This window comes from Sander lucioperca, chromosome 21, assembly GCF_008315115.2.
Source record: "Sander lucioperca isolate FBNREF2018 chromosome 21, SLUC_FBN_1.2, whole genome shotgun sequence".
In the NCBI taxonomy this organism is placed as follows: Eukaryota; Metazoa; Chordata; class Actinopteri; order Perciformes; family Percidae; genus Sander; species Sander lucioperca.
Genome location: NC_050193.1, coordinates 61175 through 88184, shown reverse-complemented (window position 1 = coordinate 88184; position 27010 = coordinate 61175). Strand labels below are relative to the sequence as shown.

General features: G+C 43.2%; 1 protein-coding gene across 1 annotated transcript; it reads left to right on the top strand.

Annotated features, from left to right (window-relative positions):
• Window positions 1–1690: 1690 nt before the first annotated feature.
• On the top strand, window positions 1691–15939 carry LOC116046784. The gene is made up of 5 exons (XM_031295180.2): window positions 1691–1824; window positions 6795–7594; window positions 7631–9049; window positions 13173–13261; window positions 15662–15939. The coding sequence occupies exons 2-5, from the start codon at window positions 6862–6864 to the stop codon at window positions 15758–15760; spliced, it is 2340 nt and encodes a 779-aa protein (XP_031151040.2). The 5' UTR covers window positions 1691–1824; window positions 6795–6861; the 3' UTR covers window positions 15761–15939.
• Window positions 15940–27010: the final 11071 nt, after the last annotated feature.

Here is a 27010-nt window from a genome sequence, read left to right as displayed (position 1 = left end):
CGGTTGGGTTTAGATAAAGAAGAACGGGACTGTTGGGTTTAGATAAAGAAGAATGGGACGGTTGGGTTTAGATAAAGAAGAACGGGACTGTTGGGTTTAGGTAAAGAAGAACGGGACAGTTGGGTTTAGATAAAGAAGAACGGGACGGTTGGGTTTAGGTAAAGAAGAACGGGACGGTTGGGTTTAGGTAAAGAAGAACGGGACGGTTGGGTTTAGATAAAGAAGAACGGGACGGTTGGGTTTAGGTAAAGAAGAACGGGACGGTTGGGTTTAGGTAAAGAAGAACGGGACGGTTGGGTTTAGATAAAGAAGAACGGGACGGTTGGGTTTTGGTAAAGAAGAACGGGACGGTTGGGTTTAGATAAAGAAGAACGGGACTGTTGGGTTTAGATAAAGAAGAACGGGACGGTTGGGTTTAGATAAAGAAGAACGGGACTGTTGGGTTTAGGTAAAGAAGAACGGGACAGTTGGGTTTAGATAAAGAAGAACGGGACGGTTGGGTTTAGGTAAAGAAGAACGGGACGGTTGGGTTTAGGTAAAGAAGAACGGGACGGTTGGGTTTAGGTAAAGAAGAACGGGACGGTTGGGTTTAGGTAAAGAAGAACGGGACAGTTGGGTTTAGGTAAAGAAGAACGGGACGGTTGGGTTTAGATAAAGAAGAACGGGACGGTTGGGTTTAGGTAAAGAAGAACGGGACGGTTGGGTTTAGGTAAAGAAGAACAGGACGGTTGGGTTTAGGTAAAGAAGAAATTACGTGACCATTTCACGAACTTCCGTGAGACTGGGTTGTTAGTTATTGACCAGCTGTGTAGCATTGTTTTTAATGTTGCAGCAGAGTCAGATGTTTAGTGAATATAGTTTGAGAATGTGGTTTTGTGTTCACAGTTTTGAGAACATGGGTGAAATGTGTCTAAGCAATTCAGAAAAAAAACTGTAAGGTATGTCTCATCTTAAATGTCTCTGTGCCTCATCAGCAGGGGCGTCGGACTGGGGGGAAAAATAGGACTGAGTACCCAAAGCCCTGATGTGAGGAGGGGCCAAAAAGATGCCAGAATGAATAGCTGTGGATGCGGGGAGGGGCCCGTAGGAAATGCCTTTCTACAGGGCCCAGAATTTTGTGTTACACCCCTGCTTATCAGACTGAAATATCCCAAATGTTCAGCATTGTTTGCTCTAGAAATGGAAAAAGCCAAAGAGTAAGACGCCTATTTTACAGCTTTCCATCACAATTTGTAACAGTAATCAAGGCGTGATTCATTGTGTCTGCTTTAAAGGTATATATATATATATATATATATATATATATATATATACAGAGACACACACACACACACAGTCATACAGACACACACACACACACACACACACACACACACACGCCGGCTCAATACACCCAACGCTCTGCGTGGAGCCTCCGTAGAACCATCAGCCATAACCCTAACCATAACCGAACGACACTTACTAAAAGAAGCGTTATGTCATAAACGTTTATGACTTGTTTATAGTGTTCATGACACGTTCATGACAGTGTCATGTCACTCTTATGTAGATACCTTCAAGTAAAGTGTAACCAAAGTGCCATTTGTTGTCATTGCACAACACAGGGTTGCACAACGAAATGCCATCGTAGTCGCTTTATAGCTAAGGTCCTTTTACATCACCAGAACAACTTTGCAGGAGCGAGAAGGTTGGATTTAGTTTGGCTCGGATGACACAGAGGACAGGGAGGTGGTAATCAGATCAGCTGCATCATCAGCTGGATGGGTCATATTCACACCGAGATTCACACCGTCACACAGGACATGACAGCCGCGCTGCACTCAGGTGGGTCTCTTCCTTTATCATTTATACATTACGTGATAATGTGATGAGCGTCAAGTATTACAAGTAACAGTGTTGGGCAAGTTACTTCCAAAATGTACTACATTATAGATTACTAGTTACTGTCGTTTGAGAGTAATTAGTTATATTACAATATTACTATCTCTGAATTGTAATGCATTACACTCAGGGTTCAAAATTAGCACCATTTACCAGCCAAATGCTGGTAAAATATGCAATTGGCTGGTAGATTTGCTTCACTCACCAGCAAAAAAACAATGGTAATCTTTTGAGTAAGTCGGCTAAGTAAGTAAGTAAGTAAACTTTATTTATATAGCACCTATCACAGACAGAGTCACAAAGTGCTTTACATGCAGCAAGTTTAACAATTTACAATCATACAAACATAAAAACAATGATAGTTCAGTCCAGTGAAAGCTTGTCTGAATAGGAGTGTCTTCAGCTGTTTTTGAAAAGAAACGATAGAATCGGCCACACGCAGCGACAGGGGCAGGGCGTTCCCCAGTCTGGGAGCAAATGCCTGAAAGGAGCGGTCTCCCCGAGTTTAAGGCGGGTTTTAGGGACCATCAGGAGATTTTGACCTGAGGAACGAAGCGTGCGGAAAGAAGAGTAGGGGGTCAACAAGTCAGCGATATATTTAGGCGTCTGTCCATGTAGTGCTCTAAAAGTTAAAACTAAAATTTTATAATCAATTCTGTATTTTACTGGAAGCCAGTGGAGAGTAAACTAAATCGGGGTAATGTGTGCCCTTCTGTTTGTTCCTGTTAAAAGCCTGGCTGCTGCATTTTGCACCAATTGAAGACGGCTCAGAGAAAATGTATTAAAACAAGTAAAAAGAGAATTACAGTAATCTAACCGTGAAGAAATAAAAGCATGAATGATCATCTCCATGGTAACTTTGGGTAGTATTGTTCTCAATTTAGAGATATTTCTCAAAAGTGGCTGGTTAAATTTCAGCATTCACTAGCCATTTGGCTGGTGGACGAAAAAGTTAATTTTGAACCCTGGTTACACTACTTTTGAGTTACTTTTGAGTTACTTTCACCAAAATAACAGCGGAAGTTTGATTTGGCAGGTAGCTCGTGAATTTCACCACCGGATCAATTAAGTCTCCTCTTTATCCACTTCAATACATCAAATATTATTCATAATATTTTGTATAATTAATATGAATATGCAAAGTAACTATCGTCTCTGGTTCTGGTTCTGACCACGGGAACAGAGACGGGACAGCTCGCTTCAACGCAGCGTAATAACTCGTGAAAATAATGTCCATCTTGCAAAGCGTTACTCCAAACACTGAAAAGTAAAGTTGTATCCAGTCATAGCGAGAGATAAATGCAGTTAAACAGTGTTTCCCCCAGCTATGGGGAAGAGGAAGGTGCAGGGGCGGAGCCGTAGTTTCCCAAGTGAGGGGGGCAGATTGTTCAGGAGGAGGATTTTTATTGAAAAGATGCAGTGTTTCCCACCATGTTATGGTTAAGTTGCAGCATCCGAAGCCGTTTTTAGGGATTAAAGTGAAAGTGTTGATGGGGGGTGGGTGGAGGGGTGGAGAGAGAAACTGCCCAGACAGACTTATCTTCAATGGCACCATTTATTTTCAAGTATTACAGCTGTATGCTAAAATTGTAACTGAAATAATGTAAAATGAATAAACACATATTGACGATAGCAAAAATACAACAACGAGAACTTATAAAGTGCTTCAAAAACTGGTAAACTGAGACAGTCTCAGTTTATTTCACACTTCAACGGTTATGTTAACGTCTGGTTGATACACACCGACCAGACGGCCATTACACACCGACCAGACGGCCGTTACACACCGACCAGACGGCCGTTACACACCGACCAGACGGCCGTTACATACCGACCAGACAGCCGACCGTCGGCAGTAAAGCCAGTGTGACTGATCAGTCTCCCCGAGTTGGTCCAAAAAGTTCCTCTGAACACCGAAGAGACCAGACGTAATACGTCTCCATAACAGCAGGCGGCGCTAATCTGTATTGTCGCCCAAAAATTAAAACCGGCAGCTGATTGGACGAACGCGTCACGTGGGTCTGGTTTCTCCAGAAATTCAAAGCCAGACTGTCATGGCGGCTCGTTCAGAATACGATCTCATATTGGACTAAAATAGTTCACCGAATTCAGATCAACAAAGGTCAGTTTAAAAGATTTTCATCAGATTTTGAGAGACTCTAGTCACGCTCATCCCACTCCCCGTTTCCTGGTTAGCTCTCCACCAATCAGATGGCTCATTGAGTCTGACTGCCAGATTGTCAGACGGCCGATTATCGGCTCAGTGTGTCCGGCCTTTACCCTGACCAGCGCGCTGCACATCCAGATGTTGGGTCTGGGAACTCCCCATTGGCTGGGCTCAATCCGAGGGGCGGGATAAACGGTTGTCCAAATTTCCTCTGCACGCAATAGGATAGCACTACAACCAATCAGAGCAGCACTTATTTGTTTTCAAGTAGCAGGGAATTCACGCAGAACTCTGCCATCATTATGTTAAGCCCCGCCCACCGACTCTATAAACGATGTGATTGGCCTGACTAGAATTTGGTTTTTCCAGCTCCCAAGCCAACGGAGAGTTGCTAGACGACCCTGGCTGCAGATTACCTTTGCTGCTGCTAGGGTGGTCTAGATCTCTAGGCTAATGCTCCTTGAAAGGAGGATGGAATAACCAGATTAAGCTCATTAATGCTCAGTAAAATGTCGTGTTGCTCCAGCTTTATAAACAGCGCTGCTGCTGCTGGTAATCCTGATATTGTGGCTGGCATTAAGCCCTGAACACAGGTGTCAATATAGACTCCTAGATTTAATACCTGCAGCTCAGGCAACCAGATAATACCTGGATAATAACTGTGTACTGAGGACATATCTTGATAAAGAGCTGCGCTATTTAGATAATCGATTAAAAAGCTGGAGTTCAGCTTGTTAAATGTGGATAATATCTAGTTTCTTTGCATTTCAGAGATCAAAACAACCAATTGGTGGCCGGGTTGGTTCAGTGGGTAGAGCAGGCGCACATGTGTGTGTGTGTGTGTGTGTGTGTGTGTGTGTGTGTGTGTGTGTGTGTGTGTGTGTGTGTGTGTGTGTGTGTGTGTGTGTGTGTGTGTGTGTGTGTGTGTGTGTGTGTGTGTGTGTGTGTGTGTGTGTGTGTGTGTGTGTGTGTGTGTGTGTGTGTGTGTGTGTTAAACACAGCGGCCGTGGCCGGGTTGGCTCAGTGAGTAGAGCAGGCGCACGTGTGTGTGTGTGTGTCCTAAATCCTTAATTCTTGAGTTAAAAAAGCAGAAATTGAAATTGAAATGAATTATTTAGACTAATATTAAAGGAAGGAGAATGACCTTCATGGTCAACGTTTAGTCAGGAGACTGTTTCAAAACATTTACATTTTTTCAAATGTTAAAAAATTTAACAAAACACCCAAAATTCAGTGAAAGTAGAGATCCTATCTTTTGTTGTACTTGCGAAGCGCGATGTATGGAATCATCCAAATTAGGTAGTTAAAAAGAAACTCATATTTCTGATATAGACATTTTGAAAATGGGTCAAATTTCACCCGAAGACAACACCAACGATTAATTGAGATAACGAAATTAATCATTAGTTGCAGCCCTATGAAGTACTCAACGACACCGCATAGTGAATCCATGTTCAGGTCCAGTGAACGAGGAATAGTTTTTACAGCGCTGATCACAGACCAGTAACAGTGCACGTCACTGGGGCTCAACCCGATGAGGTAAAGGGCCCTATTTTAACAGTCTAATCGCACGGCGTGAAGCGCCTGGTGCAGGTGAGTTTAGGGCGTGTCCAAATCCACTTCTTCTAGTTTGACGGCGGAAAAAAGGGTCCGTGTGCTGGGTGCATGGTTCTAAAGGGTTGTACTTAGTGTCTTCATTAATCAGAGGGGTGTTTTGGGCGTAACATGCAATCAACCAATCAGAGATCACCCCCATTCCCTTTAAAAGCCAGGCGCGTTTGGACCTTGGAGCATTGCTGTTATGATGGAGGATTTGCACCGTAATATTTTTATTAGTAATCTTCTGCATGTGTGTGTGCTGCTGTGCGTCCCTGTGTGTGTGTGTGTGCGTCCCTGTGTGTGTGTGTGTGTGTGTGTGTGTGTGTGCTGCTGTGTGTGTGTAACAAGCATAGTGTGCACGTGCTGTGCACGAGCCTAGGAGCATTTTACTAATGCTCTGTTAAAATAACAATGAAATGCTGCTTTATTGACTTTAGACCAGGTTTTTGTTGGTCAATGGCGCCATCACTTCCCGCTGCCTCAAGATAGCAATACTCCCAGAATGCACCTGAACACCTCTGTGTAAGACCAGCACGACCAGAATGCACCTGAACACACCTCCCTGTAAGACCAGCACGCCCAGAATGCACCTGAACACACCTCCCTGTAAGACCAGCACGCCCATGGGCCACAGATGGGTGCAGGTGCATTTGCTATTTAAACGATGTGGGCGCTGGACGGGAAACTGACAACTGTGTCAGTCTTAAATGTAAACTAGCAAAGACACTTGCGTCGGGCTGTGCGCTGCGCTTGGTGACGGATAGGGCCTGCTGTGTTATAGCAGACTGAATGATGGGAAAACATAATACTCAACAGGCAAACTGGTGAGCTGATAAGAGTCTCTGAGGCCGGTCAAGATGGCAGGTACTGTACACAGTGTGCGTGCCAAAACAGACAGAGCAAAGCCGATTAACTTTTTCCCTTTGTCAGCAGAATGGACTGAGCTAGGTCACAGCAGGGGAGAAACGTCACAAAACAACGCACAAGCTGTAAGCCCTGCTGAATGAAAAGAAAAAGTGATCATAGTCATTCCTTATGCTTATTCATGCTAAATGACTTATTTCAAAGAAACTTGTGAGAGAAGTTTTAACTAGCAATGATATAAAGGATTTTAGTGACTCATGTGTCTCATATTTTTACTTTAAAGGGACCTAGCGAGGAATAGAGAAGAAACACCAGCAAATAAACAACCTTAAGTGATTCAAAGGCTTGTAATGATGGAATCAAAAGACCCCAGAGCCAGCCCGGGAGGTCCGATCTCTCAGGATGACAGCGGTCTGTGGATGAAGATAACCTCTAACACCCCTGTGACGGACCACACAGATGAGCCATGTGGTCAGAGGCCTCGAGATGAAACCTTATTCGTCCCCCTTGCACCTGCAGTGATCACTAGATATGTTAGTGTGATGGATGATGAGGGAACAGACGATGTTTTCATCCCTCCTCCTCCATCCTACATGGCTCCTTTGCTGCCAGGCGAGGGCAGCACAGATGCTACGGCGAATTATTCCGGTTTGACCCTTACAAATGGGGCAGCTGACGCCACAGAAGCTGAGGCTAATCCCAGCGGCTTAGACTGGCATCACGCTGAGAAGCAGTTAATGGCAGGACAGAGCGAGGTGGATAAAGTGATAGCAAGCACACCGCAGACTTCCGAGGAGTCGAAAAACGACTCCAATCTACCCAAATATCAAGACCAAACATCCATGGAGGAAATATGTTATTTATCCGGAAGACAGCGTCAGGAAATCACAACAGGAGACGAAGAATCAAAATTGGAGCATGAGGATATTGCAATTTTGAGTGAGAGGCAGGAAAAGAGGAGGGAAACGGAAGCAGAGAAAGACAAATATCCAAAACAGGTACCTTCAAGCGTTGATGAAAAATCAGAAAATGAGACGCATTTTGACAAAAATGGAGACCAAACACAATCCAAAGAAATGTGTGGTAGTTTGGATTCGGACTCAAAGCTATCCACAGAAAATGTCCACTGTGACGATGAGGAGAGTGATGAGGACTTTGAGCCCAATGGGCCACCAGAGCTCAGCAAATGCAACCAAAACACGACTGACGCAGCAACCAATCAGCCACAGGTGCCAGAAATCCCAACACAGGTGTCAAATGGTGATGAAGTGCATACCGTCACAAAGCATGACTGGGTGAGGAGAGAGAGTGACACAAGCGAAATGCAAGTGTCCCGACTCTCCGTCTCTGAAGGCGACAAAGAAATGCCAACGATGGAAGAACAGGAGGATGGAAGCAGGAGAATAGCAACAGATATCCAACAAGGAGAGCACCTGCTTCAACGCCTGCAATGTTTGCAGCTGCAACAGGATGGGTGTTCACCAGAGAGTCCTCATAACTCCCAGAAGGTTGTGCAAGAGACGAGAGGCGAGACAAAGGGTGTGTTTGGGAGTAAAATAGATGATCTGAAAGCAAGAGAAGCCGATCTGACATGTGGAGATGAGAGGGAAGAGAGTGGGTTTTACACTGCAAAGACAAACCTAAAGATTGGAAAAAATGAGAGTCACGACGCTGAAGCAAACGCAAAGATGACTTTGTCCACGACGCCCGTAGAGTTGGAGCTTCAGGCGATTGCCGGAGACTCTGACGAGGCAGATAATCCAGATGTGATCGAGATCCCCTTTAAAACCAATATCTTGTTTGAGCCACTACCCACCAAGGATGGCCCCCATGGCGACTGGCAGTTCTCCGAGCAGAAGATGAAGAAGGAGATAAGTCAGGAGATCCAGAGAGAGCTGGTGCTTGTAAACCAGGGGAAGATCCCAGGTGGGTACAGCAAAGGGGAAGTCCGCCAGTTAAAGGAGACAAAATTGCTGTTTGAGGCTTTCCAGCAGGATAACACGGACGGTCCAAAAAGGCAACGGAAACCCCGTACCTCACTGAAGAAAGGTCGCGTTTACCCATCTGTGCTAGAGCGCACACGTAGCCTGGAGATGCTGTCACTCAAAAGTTGCCCTATTTCCAGAGCACATTCCCTCAGGCAGTATAAAGAGACTGAGAAAAACCATGAAATCTTAAGATCGATGAGCCAAACTGGCGGATCACGAGACAAAACACGCTTACTCGCCTACACAAAACAAGACAAACGTGTGTACAGAAGCATGGACTCCATAAAGACAGATGTCTCAGCGTCAGCTGTGGAGACCAGGAGGAGATCTCAGGACAGAAATGCAACCCAAGAATCTCCCATCCTCCAACGAAACCCTTTTTTCAAGTTGCGTCCAGCCTTGGCTCTGAAGCCGGAAGTAGAGAAGGACATCCGGGAGGCCAAAGAGAGAGAGGAGGAGCTGCGCAGACAAAGATGCGATCTGTACGGAGAGAAGACGCAGAGGGGTGAAGACGGAGAGAAGTCACGATTCAAAGAAATGTTTGCACCAGGTTAGTCTGCACAGACTGTCATACATTTAACATGAGTAGATGGAAGAAAATATGAATTTTATGAATTACAGTGGCACTCATAAGTTTATGAAACCATGCTAAAGTTGACTAAAAAGAGGAATAAAAAAAATCATCTTTTGGAAAAAAAAATCCAACCTTTAAGGACACCAATTTTCTTTGTGAATGAATAATGTATCGTAATTAAATAAATGTTCTTCCTTAAAATACAGGGGGCATAAGTCAGTACACCCCTATGTTAAATTCCCATAGAGGCAGGCAGACTTTTATTTTGAAAGGCCAGTTATTTCATGGATCCAGGATACTATGCATCCTGATAAAGTTCCCTTGGCCCCCACATCATCACATACCCTTCACAATACCCCCACATCATCACATACCCTTCACCATACCCCCACATCATCACATACCCTTCACCATACCCCACATCATCACATACCCTTCACCATACCCCCACATCATCACATACCCTTCACCATACCCCACATCATCACATACCCTTCACCATACCCCACATTATCACATACCCTTCACCAAAAAAATTGGCAATTTATGCAGCGAAAGTGCGGCGTATTTGAAAAAATGCGCCCCCCCCCGCATAAATATGCAGACTTTGGCTGATTATGCATTGAATTATGAGATCACATAATCACGTTTTTCTGGAGGGACTGATTAAAGGTTAAGATGCGGAAAGTAAACACAAGTGTGTCTAATCAGAGCCACTCAGATCTCTATTCATTGCACATCCCGGCCTCCTGACACTCAGTCTGAGCACTTTAATGAACGTCTCTCTACATTAGCATCACAGTGTTATCTAAGTGTCTTATCGACATCTTAGTGTCAACCCTGTCACAAGCGGTTAAGGGCACGTTGCTCCAGCAGCTGCCTGATCTGCAGACGCCAGCGGGCGAGTGACGACATGAAGGCCACTATCTGCACTTCAGCTTCAGCCACGCAGGGCAGTCCAGGTTATAGTGTTGTGTAAACACAAATGATGGCGTGCAGTTAATATGTGTAGAAACGTTGAGGCACTTGTACTTTACTTGAGTCTTTTCGTTTCATACCACTTTCTACTTCTACTCAGAGAGATGTGTGTGTGTGCGTGTGTGTGTGTCTGTGTACTTGTTTTACTATATTCGTGGCGTCCAAAAACCGGGGAATACAGTATACTTGTGGGGTCTGCACAGCCTTGTGGGGCCCAAAATGCTGGACCCCACAAGTTTAAAGGTCTGTTTGAGGGTTAAGACTTGGTTTTAGGATTAGGGTTAGAATTAGGTTATGGTTAGGGTGAGGGTAAGGGTTAAGGTTAGGCATTTAGTGGTGATGGTTAAGGTTAGGGTAAGGGGCTAGGGAATGCATTATGTCAATGACGGGTCCCCACAAAGATAGTGAAACAAACAGAGGTCCTGTTTGTTTCAACAGGCTCCAGAGGCATCAGGCCATCACAGAACCTGCAGGTGAATGGTTCCAGTAATCCTACTGCTCCCAATAAGTGACAAAATAACGCCAACATGTTCCTATTTACATGTTGTGATTTGTAGAGTCACAGCGTGGACAAAAAACAACGTAACATGAGACACAGCCATCTTCTAACTGTATACATACTGGGAACTATATTCTCAGGTGGAAGAATATAGTACTTGGGCGGAATGATTTGCTTTGCAGCAAACCTGTCTGAGAATATAGTTCCCGGTGTTTAGTTTTTTAGTGTTTAGTTCATTATCTAAATCTGTGTTGCCCGTTCTCTAACTTGTCCTTTTTGATGAATATTTACCTCCACCATCAACTCCAAGTATTCCTATTGGTTGAAATTTAACATTAGAACATTAGCGTTAGCATGAACTGGAGTAGACGCTCCATATTCATGATCCATCTAGAAATACGTTAGCTGGTAAGAGACATACAGGACACACTGCTCCACCTGTGTGTGTGTGTGTGTGTGTGTGTGTGTGTGTGTGTGTGTGTGTGTGTGTGTGTGTGTCTGTGTGCGTCTGACAAAATTATGGAAAGGATTTCTAAGGAAGTTGACCTTTCTGTTAAAGAGTAAAATCCTTTTTTTAAACATAAAAACATCTGTGAAATTGAGTTCGCCATACCCACCAGACTGCATGTAAATAAACATTTTAGTCATTTTAGCATCGAAAATACACTTCTTTCAAAGTCGACAGAAACTAAATAAAAATATGAAAAGGCATTTTGGGTCATTCTTCCACTTTTCCACTATTTGGTTTAAATTAACACATAGTTTACAGATTTACATGTGAAAATATGTTTGCTCTATACACGCTAAAAGTATTGTTTTTTTAAATGGAGTCTGGTGTGTTTAGCGCTAGCAACTTCAGAGCTGTTTCTGGTTAAACAGAAAGGTCTCAAAGAGGTTTTAAAGGTCTATCTCTGTAGGGATCCTTTCCATAATGTTGTCAGACACTTAGAATAATAATCTGAGTCTGTCAGCGGCAAAAACAGAACTTTTTTGAAGGTAAATACAAGCTGCACAATCGTCCTATTAACGTACATCTAGCTTGTTTCTCCGCTGCCGACTGCAGCGATCTCTCTTAATACTGGACCAATGTCAAAGATTGTTGTTCCCATCAGTCACTTAGACACAAAAACATAGGAAAATAGGGTCCAGGTTGAAAAAAAACATAGTTACCCTTTAAGTTCAGGCACCAAAATGACTAGTTAAGATTAGGAAAAAGATTGTGGTTTGGATTTAAACATTCCTGGGACATGAACACACGTTTCCTGTGTGAAAGTCTTGTGTTTTCCCGGGATATGAACTCTGCTCCCCGGCTTGAAAGTGCTGTGTATTAGGAACCACCCATCCACCCCGGCCAACCAGCCAAACATTTGCCACAAACTCCTTTTTACGTTAGCCAGAGTGGGTTGTTTTTCTTTAAACCAATCACAATCGTCTTGGGCGGCACTAAACTCCATATGCAGCGACGGTGGCTCAGACTAATGGTGCGTTCCAGGCAACCGGTAACTCGTGTTTTCACAACCTTCTACCCTAGAAAGTGCCCTGGAACGGCAGTTAAACTCCTAACTTACTACTCGTGAACTCGTACCAAATCGTTGTACTCCCAGTTACAGTTTTCTACGTCACGCGCACATACACAACAATGGCGCACCCTGTTGATGCTGTACAGACGCCGGTGATTAACAGTGAGAAATAGCCACAAATAGACATAAATAGAAATAAATAGACATAAATAGGCAATGTAAAGTAATTCCGCATATTATAATCAAAACAATACACATACGATTGTGTACTACTACAGGTTATGTTTATTAAATAAAGTCCAAAATATGTCGCCGACTAGAACTCGTTAGTATCAGCTAGCGCTAGCTAACGTCAATGGTAGAGTCCGGATCGGGACGCATTTTTCTGTCCGAGCCCGGCCCGAGCCCGTTAGTTAAAATCTCATTTCTTCCTCATACTAATGACACATGTAGGTGTGTTTGTGTGAAATCTTTTATGAAGCAGCTGGAGGAAGACATTCAGAAATGTCAACAGATGAGGTCATCAGCTCTCACGTTAACACAGGCACACACCTTCATAATCAGCTGTTAGAAATTTAAAATGTTCAATGCCTTATCACGCTGATGGCACCGAGTCCGACCAGAACCACAACATCATTTCTAAATATCTGTCCCAACCCGGCCCGGCCCGCCAGGACCTGTCGACAGGCTCGGTTCGGGAATCCATCCCCTAGTCAACATTAGGTAGCCACTAGCTAACGTTAGCTAGAAGGGTTTGTGGTGACTTTGCCTGGAACGCTATCAAGTCGTGAGTCGTGACTTGAAGTCGTAACTTACGAGCTAAAAACTGTGTCTGGGATGCAGCATCATATTAACTCCACAAAATAATGTATTATGAAATGCTGCTGGCTTTGAAAGTAACACACGGATTACTACTGTAAGTGGTAAGCTAGTTAGCGGGCTATGGTCACGTTTGCTGCTTACGTTAGAGCAGACAAACAAAAAAGGATTAGTCTGGTTAAATTAGTAAACTCCTTAATGGTTTAATGGAAAGCTGCAGCCTGAAATCAAATCCCTTCCTACTATCCTGACCTTTTTATTCTTTCTTTCTGTCCTGTCCTAGGTGTCGGGAAACAGTCCAGCGGGAAACTGGAACGTGTTTGGCCGCCTCCGCCCTCCGTGAAAGACCAGATGAAATCTGAGCAGACGCAGGTGATGTTCCACGTGTAATCGCTGTAAATAGTGTAACGGACTGTGTTAATTCTCCAGGTTAATGTCTTCATGTTAATGTTAAAATGTTAAGAGTATCACCGTTTATACACAGTAGTTGGGGCCAGATTAGAGATGTTGAGTTAAACACTGAGATTTCCGCCTGTCAGTGAAGTAAACGTGAGTTAGATGCTGTGAACCCTGTCTACATGTCATCTTCCTATGGGAGTGAGCCGCGGGAGATTGTACACCTGTAGTTGGCTGAGAGCTAATGGGGGGGTGGCTGTTGTTATGTCCTAGGAGGAAGTGAAGGGAGGTGGAAGAGAGAGGCTAGCGGGGTGTGCAAGTGATGTGAGGTAACGTGTATTTTCACTGAGGTGTTTCTTTGTTTTGGCGTTGGTTACGGCCCACAGTAACCTAACTGGCTATAACGTCTCACCGGCTGCTTATTGAGGGACGTTACAATAGCTTCATTCTTGTTTTCTCCAGCGTTCGGTGAGATCTGTGAGAAACCTCGGCAGACCCAGGCAGGACACAGCAGAGAATAGCAGGACACTGCAGAGCGTAGCAGTGTGTAGCAGGACACAGCAGAGCGTAGCAGTGTGTAGCAGGGTGTAGCAGTGTGTAGCAGGACACAGCAGAGAGTAGCAGTGTGTAGCAGGGTGTAGCAGTGTGTAGCAGGACACAGCAGAGCGTAGCAGTGTGTAGCAGGGTGTAGCAGAGCGTAGCAGGACACAGCAGAGCGTAGCAGGGTGTAGCAGGGTGTAGCAGAGCGTAGCAGGGTGTAGCAGGGTGTAGCAGAGCGTAGCAGGGTGTAGCAGGACACAGCAGGACACTGCAGAACGTAGCAGGGTGTAGCAGGGTGTAGCAGGGTGTAGCAGAGTGTAGCAGGGTGTAGCAGGACACAGCAGGACACAGCAGAGCGTAGCAGTGTGTAGCAGGGTGTAGCAGGGTGTAGCAGAGCGTAGCAGGACACAGCAGAGCGTAGCAGGGTGTAGCAGGGTGTAGCAGAGCGTAGCAGGGTGTAGCAGGACACAGCAGGACACTGCAGAGCGTAGCAGGGTGTAGCAGGGTGTAGCAGAGCGTAGCAGGACACAGCAGGACACAGCAGAGCGTAGCAGGGTGTAGTGAAGGAGGACCACGGCGACAGCTGCAACCAAGATCTTGGTGCCATCCTAATCCAAGGAAATATGCTGGGAAACATTTTGCACAGGCTGTGCACCAAAATACAACAAACCACGTTCCAGCCAATCACTGACAAGATGGTTGGGGGAGGCGGTGTGGGTTAGTGCGTCTTTTTCACCGAAATTAAGGCTGCTGCTCTAAAAGCACCCTCTCCCCCAACCATCTTGTTGGTGATTGGCTGGAACGTGTTTTGTTGTATTTCAACCCGGTCTCACGGCAGTTTGTGTAAATGTCACGTTATTTTTAATTTATTGATACGTGTTCACGGGGACGTTTTTCTCCTTTTTTTCGTGGTGTCCAGCACGAAATACCCTACGGGGAAAGGAAGCCTCACACGAGAGAGGGCCGAAAAGCGCACCCGGCCGCGGGGAACGGCCGCTGGGGACGCGCCACAATAACGGGATGGCGGAGGTTGGGTTTAGGAAAAACCCTACAGGGAAAGGGCGCCTCAAACGCCGGGAGACGGCCGCGGGGGACGCGCCACAATAACGGGATGGTTGTGATTAGGAAGACTACAGGAAACTAAACGCCACACGCAAGACGTGATCACCGCTCGCCCGGTTGACAGTCCTGTGTTGATTGACCCATCCACCACCAAGACCAACCTCCCTACGCAGATTTTCGGCTCTTTATACTACTCCCTACCATTTTCATGCTGTGACCATGAAATATGCTTCCCATTGAAATACATTACTTCACATTTCCGTGCTGGCCACCACGTAAAAAACAAGGAAAACGTCCCTGTGAACACGTATCAATAGATTAAAAATAACGTGACATTTACACGAACTGCCGTGAGACCGGGCTGTGTATTTTGGTGCCCAGCCTGTGCCTCTAGTGTTTGTTTGACGTTTACGACCCCTGTGTTGTCTCCCGAGACCGGGCTTTTTCACGGTGTGTTCAGGGACCAGGCAGCTAGCGGATCAAGGAGAGATGACTACCATTTGAGACAACAATGAAATCACGCTGAAACCATGCAGGAGCTCATAATGCACCTTTAAAAGATTGAGCTTGGTCTGGTGATTGCCAGACTAGTAAATGTGGCTTTCTGGATCCTATCAAACCTGAAAGAAGACATTAGACTGGAAGTATTGCCAAATGCTATTAGTTTTACAAATGCCTGGATTAGTCCAAGTGGTTCTGGAATTGATCACAAACTCAAATTGGATAAAAGGGAGCTAATCTGCCATTTTAAATCCTGTTCTGTTTATCTCTCAGCAGGAGTCAAAGGTTCAGCGAGCTGGAGGACAGAAGTCTCCTCTGTGGCAACGCTGGGAGGCCGGTCTCATCAACGGAGAAGGACAGGAGAAGAACTGATGTTGGCAATTTCGATGTCTTCAACACTACAAATAGAATATAAATGATGCTATGCTATTGCTGCACAAGTCCAAGAGTAATCAACATAACCAAAATCCTGAAAGTAGTTCCGGCTTGATCGCTTTCTGTCTCTTCTAGCTCTGCTTCTGTGTCAAACACATGTTTTTGACATATTTAAAGACTAGTTTCATTCAGCACACAAGTAAAGCAAAAGTATCACTTCAATCATTCCTTCAGAGTGAGTTTACATGCACAGCAGTAACTGGGGTAACCGGTTAAGTGCCAGTTCTCCCCGTATACATGAGCGGGGAAGAATGGGAACAATGACGGAAGTAACGGAAGTTAGTGGCACTCTGCCAACGCACAACTGGTCGGAATAAGGCTTTTTCGTCTGGGTTGACCTTTGTCAAAATCACAACAACTTGGCAAGCGTCCGTCCAGAAACGTCTCTTCTTGATAGTACTTGCAGACGTGTTACCCAATCCTACTCCGATTAAAGGTGCTGACACACCAACCTGATAATAGGCCGTCTGACAGTCTGGCGAGGTCGGTGACTCGAGTCTGTTCGGTGTGCTCCGTGCCGTCGTCCGTCGGAGAAGCCGTCGGCCTTCATTTTGGCTGATTTGACATGTATAATCGGCCGATGGGCAGTCGGACTCAATGACCAATCTGATTGGTGGAGTGCTAGCCCTTGACTAGCCAATCAGTGCACGAGAAAACGGGAGCTGACAACGCCAGTATCTTCTTATTACTAGCCGTGGTATTTAGTTCCGTTCAGCGAGTAATGACAACAAGGAACCTTCTTGACTACTATCACCTCTCTCTGATGAAAACAAGGACTGACGACAGCGTGCTCTGTGTTTACCAGGTCTAGTTCCCTCATTTCCTTTTTTCATTCTTTGGTGACAATACAGATTAGCGCTGCCTGCTGTTATGAAGACGTATTACGTCTCGTGCACGCACAGAACGTACGCTCAAGTTGGCGTAGCTTCGGTGTGTTCCGGCACATTTTGGACCGACTCTGGGAGACGGAGGTCGGCCGTTGGGTTGGTCTGTCAGAGCCTTAAGATGTGCACCTGCACGAATCGCCCATTAGTAAAGGAGTATTCTAGGTCTGTTAACCGGGGTATGAGAACTTCCATTTTAGGCGGAATAAAGTGTTTTCATGGCATTTAAGGAACCGGGGTATTGCCTTAACACGAATATAATCTGGTTTTTAAACTTCATGTAAACGCACTTATTATGTTGTGTGAACAACACCAGTCCTTTTACTGTTAATGGAATTTAAATGCAATGCAAATGTCCATGTACAGTTCAACAAATTGGCATACAATGTTGTAATGATGATGTCATTTAGTATGTTTTTTCCTCCATGAGTTCCTACTGTAAATTTGCTTTGCAATTGAGCTTTTGGGTTTGGAATAAATTAAGAAAATAATCCCTGTAGTAAAAAGGTGGAGTCCAATTTTCCCACATTTGTTCCTTTTTGTTTTAATTACTTCCACAAACCAACACACGTTCTTTATGCTTTTTGTACCATGCACACGATGATGATAAGTAGAAAACGCTGTATACGTTCAGATTTCACAGTTGAAATACTGAAGCTATAGTGCGTAGTTTCTGTCAACCCCATGAGGAATTCTAAGTAATGACAACAACTTTGTCAGTGCGTCCACATGATACAAGCCTTCCTTGATCGCGCTCCACCCCCCCTCCTCCACGCAGTTGCTAGTAGCCAAGGAGGAAAGTTATCCATTAGAGCTGGGATCTTCAACATTTTTTAGGACAAGGACCCCTTACCTGAAACAGAGACGGATTAGGGACCCCCTAATACTGTAAATATATTGTATTCCCAGTTGCATTATGGTAATAAGTGTTTTTTAGGCTTAAAAATTAAGGAAATCTCCCGGGCTCTTCTGCTAATCTGTTTTTATGTTAGACAAACTTCCCAATGGAGATTTGTGATTGGTAGACTACAGAAAACTAAAATCTTTGTTTTGTTGCCTACATCGAGTTAATCATTACTTCGGCGTGGCAGCTGATATGTTTTGAAAGACTGTGTCACGCCTTAAATTAAAAAAGAAGTCCATGGTGAATGAAGCCATCAGAAAAGGTTTAGGAAAACATTCCCCCAAATTGACCTGAACACATTTACTACTGTAGAGGGAGCTTGGTTTCCAATCTGCACAGACGGAAACACCCAGCTTAGCCCTTCTAAGTACCATCTGTCTGGCCAAGTGACTGTGCCAAGGACAGACTTTCACTCTGCCCCCTTTCAGGCTCCGATATCCCAGCGTTAATTGGCCCCAGGTCTCACCGACCTACAAGCAGCAGGTGCGAAGGCCAGGGTAGAGCTGTAACAAGGCCCGAGCCCAACAAGTACATTTTGATTCACAGCTGACCCCGTTTACAGCCTGACATTATTCAAATGTGCGCACACACAGCTCTTTTCTTTCTGTCGTACTTTAACAGAATGTCGCATCTTTTGCATTTCACATAACCCACTGGCTCATTATTCTCTTTATGCACATGGTTAAAGGTTTTCCACACCTTTGCTTTCTTTGCCGGTGCAACCAAAACATAATCACCAGAGGTCAGCCTCCGTTTCACCTCCTCAGCATCCATTTTTGTGCTAATTGAAATGCATCACCTGACCTCTCATTTACCGCGCAACCAGGAGAGCAAGCCCGAGCCGTGGAAAATGAGAGAAATTAAGACCAAAGCCGTCGGGTCCCGTCAGGTTTGGGCAAAAATCTTCAGCTCAAGGCCAGGGCCTAGGCTTCAATTCAACAATTTATATAATCCCACAAGGGACAATTAGTTAAGAGCAGCTACAGACAACACACACATACAAACAGCACACAAGCCTACGCTCAAAAAAATAATTAATTGCATGAACACGATTTAATTTTTTTAGTGTACATATAGGGCCATACACCCTAGAGAGAGATAAATAATAATAAAAATAATAATATTTTATCCATTTAAAAGTCAAATTGCAGAAGGGATAAAAGAATTAGAGTGGCGATTACATTACATGTCATTTAGCTGATGCTTATATCCAAAGCGACTTATAGTCCCTACATTTGACAGAGGCTGCACACCTCTGGAGCAACTAGGGGTTAAGTGCCTTGCTCAGGGACACACTGGTTGATGTATCGCAGTGGGAATTGAACCCAGACCTCCCACACCAAAGGCATGTGACATATTCACTGCTCCATCACCGCCCGCCTATTAGTTTTAAAAGCAGGTAAAATATAACGTCTTGATGGCAACAGAGAATATCTTGGTTTATGCAAGATTTGTTAATTACAAAGAGAATTTAAATCTCCTCTCTTCTTGTTCACACCAATAATTATAGAGCAGGTTTTGACTATATATATATATATATATATATAGATAATAAACCTCTATTCAGATGGGTCAGAACAGAAGAGTCTATGGTTGCACTGAGAGATGATCTGCTTTCACAAGACTGGGAAATAATATATCAGGAAGAAGATATTGATAAAGTATATGATGAATTCCTAAGAATATTTAAATTATTATATGATAACAATTGTCCAATAAAAAAATATTGCAGAAAACTAAAATATAGTGATAGACCGTTGAAATCAAAAGGATTACAAAATGCATGTAAAAAAAAAGAATACACTTTATAGAGAATTTATTAAACACAGAACTATAGAAGCAGAACATAAATATAAGAAATATAAAAATAAGCTTTTTATTTATTATAATTTATAATTATGAGAACTTGTAAGAGAGAATACTATAGTAAATTATTAAATAATAATAAAAATAATATGAAGGGTATATGGAATATACTAAATAGTATTATAAGAAAGGGCACGAGACAGTCTAATCATCCCCAGTATTTCACTTGTAATGAAAAGAACATTAATAACACACGGAGGAGCGTTGGCTCTCACTGTTTGCGTTCGAATGATCTTTTGTTGCTCGATGTTCCACTTCCCCGTACAGAACTGGGAAAAAGGTTTTTGTTCACTTCACTCAGCACTTGAGTCGATCCTTTGTAATTGTTTTTCATAATGTATATATGTAATCGTATTGTATGTTTATAACTTTTTTGCTGCTTCTTGGCCAGGACTCCCTTGAAAAAGAGGTTTTTAATCTCAGTGGGATTTTTCCTGGTTAAATAAAGGTTAAATAATAAAAAAAATAATAATATGCAGGACGTGGTCAATAATTTTAATAAATATTTTGCAAATGTTGGACCAGATTTAGCTGGAAAAATTCCTATTCCGCAGATAATCGATAACAGATATAATGATCTTATTGAAAGAAGTCAATGTTCAATGCTTCTTAAAGCAGTAGAAGAAAAAGAAATAATACATTGTTAAGAAATGCAAAACTAAAGCATCCACTGATTGTAATGAAATAGATATCAAGATAGTAAAAAATGTAATTGAGGGGATCTCAAAACCATTAACTCATATTTTCAATTTGTCATTCCAAACTGGTAAATGTCCAACTAAAATGAAAGCAACTAAAGTCATACCTTTGTACAAAACTGGAGATGAACACCACTTCCCAAATTACAGGCCGGTCTCTCTACTGCCACAATTCTCAAATATTCTAGAAAAACTCTTCAATGACAGATTGGACAAATTCATAGATAAATAGAAATTACTTACTGATAGTCAATATGGATTCAGAAAAAATTCCACAGACAAAAAGAAATATGGAGTTGGGGTATGTATTGATTTGAAAAAAGCATTTGATGCAATTAATCATGAAATATGAATTAATAAATTGGAACGGCTCTGGATTAGGGGGATAGTGATGAATTGGTTAAGCAGTTATTTACCAGAATTTACCTGATGAAGGTCTGAGACCGAAATGTTGTATTTTTCTAAATAAATTATTGCTTGCGTAATGCTCAGTGTGCGGGACTCTCCTTTAAGCAGTTGTTTAAAAGACAGGCAAGAATTTGTGAAGTTGGGAGATTATACATCTGAATGTTTGGACATTACGTGTGGTGTCCCCCAGGGGTCAGTACTGGGACCAAAACTATTTATCCTCTATATAAACGACATATGTAAAGTATCTGAATTACTGAAATTTGTATTATTTGCAGACGACACAAACATCTTTGATTCTGGTCAGAATTTACAGCAACTCCTGGACATCATCACTTCAGAATTCAGAAAAATTAAACAGTGGTTTGACACGAATAAGTTATCATTAAATGTGAGTAAAACAAAATTCATGATATTTGGCAATCGTAAATCAATCAATCAAGTTCAGTTACAGATAGAAGGTGTCAATATAGAAAGAGTATATGAAGTTAAATTCCTTGGAGTGATTATAGATGACAAGATTTGCTGGAAATCTCACATAAAATATATCCAAACATAACTGTCTAGAAGTATTTCAGTCTTGGCTAAAGCAAAGCACATTTTAGACTACAAATCACTCCACATTTTGTATTGTTCAATGGTGTTACTGTATTTAAATTACTGTGTAGAGGTTTGGGGAGACACATATCAAAATTCATTGAAATCGGTAATTAAACTTCAAAAAAGAGCAATAAGAATAATTCATAACAATCAATTAGTAGCTGACAGCAAATGTATATACATGGCATTTAGGAAACCTTTATTGCAAGGTTGGCACGGTAAGATGTCCAGACTAGTGCAACAGTAATTTTCATTTTTTGCGTCCTGCGTATACGTCGACAATGGTCTCAGGTGAGAGCCAGAGCCCTGAAAAAATTTTTTTTTTTACTAAAGCAGTAGGCCTACATGAAATCAGATGTATTACCTACCACCATTTAGTTGTTTTGTGTTATTTAAAATATTTATAAAATATCTGGTCATGTCAGAAGTAATTATTCATTAATTGAAACAATGCAATTACCCATTTCAGCCATCAGGGGGGGGCAGGGGTGTATGCATTCAAGTCCAGCTACATGTTCAATCTGCAATGCTGATTAGTCTGGTGGTGGCGAGGACCCTAAACTATACACAACATCACCGCTATTACAACATCTGGTATGAAACATCTGAAAGAATACGAGTTGTGATGAAGGAATCTACAGACAGCAGCCAGAATGCAGCAACTTCAGGTACGGGCAAAGGAAGGACAGTCACTGTTTACTTCATTAATGAGTTTACTGAGTTCATGGACTGAGGATGGGACGAGGATTCAGCAGAATCTCAACCAGTGGATTCGGTATCCGGCACAAAAATCTGGATTCGGTGCATCCTAATTAGAATAGAGTCATCAGAGGGCATCATGTATCATGTCATTGTGAATTGTAATCTTGGTAATATTACTGATCTTATCAAAATAGGCTTGATTCGTCATATCCTTTTCCATAAATTCTTGTTTTTATGTGCATACTAAACATATTATCCATCTAGAATGGATGTGAAGGAGTTGTATAATTTGCCACCAGAGGGAAGTATAGCCTCAATAATCAGGAGACAACAAGGCAACATCAAGACAACATGGACACTGTAAACAGATGGGCATATTTGTATTTCCATGGGGATTTTAAGATCAAATTTGAATGATATTTTAACAGGACCATAAACCCCAGATCCTTTGACCCAAACCTGTAACATCACATAATTTTAGCCAGATAAATATATTTAGGTTTTGTTCCTATTCATGTTTAGGATTGCTAAAACAATACCAGGAAGTCAGTTTATAGGAAGGGTAAATGTATGCAATATCAAGAAAGTGCAATATTTATGTAATCCAACGATGACTCACTTAAATCACATAACTCAGAGTCATCAGCTGCATGAACAAGATTAAGAAAGAAAGTTGCACAAGAGTGCGTCACTTTCTGCAATTATCATGTGGGTGGTAAGTTCTTCAGACGTTTGGCAAACACGCTGAGTCATCCATGAGGGTTCACGGCGCATTATGGGCTGTTCTGCAAAAGAAACAAACTCTTCTCAAGTGAAAACACAAACAACACGTCAATGAGATGAATCTCACAGTAATGATATCTCTGTCAAACCACCAGAGAAAAACTCTCTCGCTGAGGATGGATATAATGTGTGATATGGAGACTGTCCTCCTAAAAACACTCCAATATGTCAATAGTTCAAGCAACAATTACGACCTATATTTACAATTAAAGTGGAGGCGCACTTGTGGCCACTACAGTGGCTGTAGTAGTTAGGACAAAAGTAGTAGTTAGTTACAAGAGCGCCAAATGTCCACTTTACGAACGACACTTGTAGCATAACGTGTGTAACCGGAAGTTTACCCTTGTGTTGTCTTCGGGGGAAATTTGTAAGAGCGTTCGACAGGGCTTAATTTGAGCCGGAACGTTCCGACGTTGGATCCGGAACCGTTTTTATTGGATCCGGCACCTCCTGTGTCACTATGAAAAATTAATCGCCTAAATGAAAAAAATAAATTACTGTTTGTGTAGTGTTCAGTGTTGTTATCTGTCTTGTTAGTCTTTATTCCCCATTGGAGTCCCACAAAAGTCTTGTGTTTGCATTTTCGATACGTTTTGAGGTGAATTTTCAGGGTAAGACGGAGGGGAGGGAGAGGTGGGAGAGGGGGGAGACAGAGGGAGGAGAGGGACGGAGGGAGGGGAGGGACGGAGGGAGGGGAGACAGAGGGCGGGAGAGGGATGGAGGGAGGAGAGGGACGGAGGGAGGGGAGGGATGGAGGGAGGAGAGGGACGGAGGGAGGAGAGGGACGGAGGGAGGGGAGGCACTTCAACAACGCAGCGCTGCACTCCAAGTGACTCCAGCTCTTGTGCTGGTTGAGATTGCTGTCTCGTTTCACTCAGGGGAAAAATGTCCGAAAGACAACAAAGTTTGCTTAACTTTTTCAAATACGCTGGCCAGTCGGATCCCAAACAAGGAAAAATCGTTTCTGCCGATCAAGAATGTGGAGACCACGGTGGGTTTTATGTTTTAATTGTCCGATGGATAGTTGTTGCTTGTGAAAACGATCGTTGCAGTGTATTTTTAATTTTTTTTACATTTCGCACCGATGCAGTGCACGTTCTGAAATAAAAATAAACATTGCCCTGATGTACACACAGCGCTGTTTAGGCTTTTTAGTCAGAGTCAGAGAAGCTACGTAGGCAGTGTAATTTCTTTTTGTTCCGTTACCTCCAACCCACGTTTTAAGTCGCCAGATCCACCCCCCCTCTGCGCTCTGGGACCTCCCACTTTACAAATTAAGCACTGGCGTTCGCCCCATGTTGGCTGAGTCCTTTTGCTGCTGCCCTGTGCTGCGTGTCATCCCCCATCCCTCTCACCTTTTCATGTCTATCCACTGTCACTATCTAGGGAAAAGCTACAAAAATTATCTTGAAAAAAACCAAAAAACATGCCCAAACTGTGACTGTTTCACAGTGTTACTGACGTGTTTAAAGGCGCTGACACACCAACCAGTCGAGGTGACTCGAGTCTGTTCGGTGTGCTCCGTGCCGTCGTCCGTCGGAGGAGCCGTCGGCTTTAATTTGGGCCGATTTGACTTGTTGAATCGGACTCAATGACCAATCTGATTGGTGGAGTGCTAACCCTTGACTAGGGAATCAGTGCACTTATGTTAAAACACCGGAAATGACGAGCAGGATGAGCGTGACGAAAGCCTCTCAAAATCTGATGAAAATCTTTTAAACTGACCTTTGTTGATCTGAAATGAAGACAGATTCAGCAACTGCACGGCCTATTTCTCTCTTCAAATGTTTTCAGAAACACGTTTCGCTGAACTATTTTAGTCCAATATGAGATCGTATTCTGAACGAGCCGCCATTATGGTCGGGGAGCAGCCAGACCCACGTGACGCGTTTGTCCAATCAGCTGCTGGTTTTCATTTTTTGGGCGACAATACAGATTAGCACCGCCTGCTGTTATGGAGACGTATTACGTCTCGCGCACGTGCAGAACGTACGCTCAAGTCGGCATCGCTTTGGTGTGTTCTGAGGCACTTTTTAGGCCTTTGGGAGCCGACTGACCAGTCCAACTGGCTTTTCTGCCGACGGTCGGACATCGGGTTGGTGTGTCACCGCCTTAAAACGACCATTCTTACGTTCTCTGGTTCAGATACGAGGATGGAAAACGCTCCTGTGGGTCGTATAAGAGGGGAGGAATAAACAACCTATATCGTTGCATGGTTAGTGGGACTTCTTGGTGATATGCAAGCATCCAGCCAGCAAACAGCTAAAACAAAGAGGGCAAACATTACAGAGACAGGGGGCTAAATCGAGACAGTACACTCCACTCAGTGCTATTATTGTCCACCCCCCCCCCCCTGCCCCCTGATAGCACAAATACCCAGAGCATTGTGATGGTGCTGATGAGAGGGTAGAACAGTGACAGCTCTGACATCACCACTGTGAGATACTGTAGGGCTCGACCCGGCTCTGCACCAGCAGCAGAAACCTGCCGCTGGTGCAAACGCAACGGACAGATGATGGATGACTCATTCTTTATATCCACCCACAAGACTTCCCATCGTCAGGAACTCTCACTTGGCTCCAAATTAAACTCTTCCACATATACTCCACAGGACTAGAGTGTCACTCAACGAAGGCTAAACATGTAGTTTGGCTGCTGCAGGAAAGAGGATAGGCACTTATTTACAGTTATTTCCAACCGCTGACAGATTCATGTCCTTGCTTAAAGCTGCTTACACACCAACCAGACGGCCGTTACGCACCGACCAGACGGCAGTTACGCACCGACCAGACGGCCGTTACGCACCGACCAGACGGCAGTTACGCACCGACCAGACGGCTGTTACACACCGACCAGACGACGGTCACTCACCGACCAGACGGCCGACCGTCGGCAGTAAAGCCAGTGTGACTGATCAGTCTCCCCGAGTTGGTCCAAAAAGTTTCTCAGAACACCAAAGAGACGAGACGTAATACGTCTCCATAACAGCAGGCGGCGCTGATCTGGATTGTCGCCTAAAAAATGAAAACCGGCAGCTGATTGGACGAACGCGTCACGTGGGTCTGGTTTCTCCAGACTCCAGACTGTCAGACGGCCGATTATCGGCTCGTGGGTCAGCGCCTTAAGACCCATTACTATTCGTTGGCCTTTCAATTCAAGTTGAGAATTTGACACCATGTCCTTATTTCTTGGTTATTTTGTATTGTGTATTGTTTGTGTATATTATCATTTGGGGCTTTTTGAGCTTGTTAACCCTTGTGTTGTGTAACCCTTGACCTACTGGCAACTTTTTGTTTTTCTGGGTCAAAATTTTAAATTTCTAACATTTTGAACGTTTTGGTCGTCTTATTTAACACTTTTGTTGCTTTTCCACCAATGTTTTTGACACTTCTTCCAGTGTTTTCGTTGTTTTTTCCCACGTTTTCGAAGATTATTCCAACATTTTTGTCACTTTTTTCAATGTTCCTTTATCATTTTTTTTTTCAAATGCTATAAAATTGAATAAAACACCCAAATTCAATGAAAGTAGTAGACTGATCAGTTATTTTACTTGTGAAGAGCGCTGTAGGGAACCATGCAAATTATTTTATTTTATTTTTTCAAATCTGGTTGAAAGAAACATTTCTGAGTAGAAACTTTTTGAAAATGGGTCAAATTTGACCGGAGGACATCAGGACGGTTAAACACTTTGGTCAACTATGGTTGTTTTTAAATGTGCTATATAAATAAAATAGAACTTGAACTTGAACCAAATCCACATACTGTATATAGCCAGCTGTTACAACATGTTATAATTGAGTGTATAGTATAGGTTAGTATAGTTAGCAAGTGACACTGACCTAACGATGTGTGCAGCAAGCATTTTGCTATCCATTTTGCCATTTATTTTTTTTAAACGCTGAAAAAAGTGACCAAAAGGTGACAAAAACATAATTAAAAAAACGCACAAAAAAGTGAAAAAAATTTTTTTTTAAAACGTCGAGAAAAGTGTAGAAAAAGAACAACAAAATGTTGAAATTTCTACCCAGAAAAACACAAAGTTGCAGGTCGACGGGACGACAACATGACAGTTAAAGGAACACGCCGACTTATTGGGAATTTAGCTTATTCACCGTAACCCCCAGAGTTAGATAAGTCCATACATACCCTTCTCATCTCCGTGCGTGCTGTAACGCTGTCTGACGGTTCCACCGGTAACTTAGCCTAGCACAGAACCTGCAGGTGAATGGTTCCAGTAATCCTACTGCTCCCAATAAGTGACAAAATAACGCCAACATGTTCCTATTTACATGTTGTGATTTGTAGAGTCACAGCGTGAACAAAAAACAACGTAACATGAGAC

Bases quoted from the DNA above. Each gene is read 5' to 3' on its own strand.
- LOC116046784 (XM_031295180.2), top strand. From the start codon at position 6,862: ATGATGGAATCAAAAGACCCCAGAGCCAGCCCGGGAGGTCCGATCTCT. The intron at 9,050-13,172 runs GTTAGTCTGCAC...GTCCTGTCCTAG, and splicing joins CAAAGAAATGTTTGCACCAG to GTGTCGGGAAACAGTCCAGC. The intron at 13,262-15,661 runs GTGATGTTCCAC...TTTATCTCTCAG, and splicing joins TGAAATCTGAGCAGACGCAG to CAGGAGTCAAAGGTTCAGCG.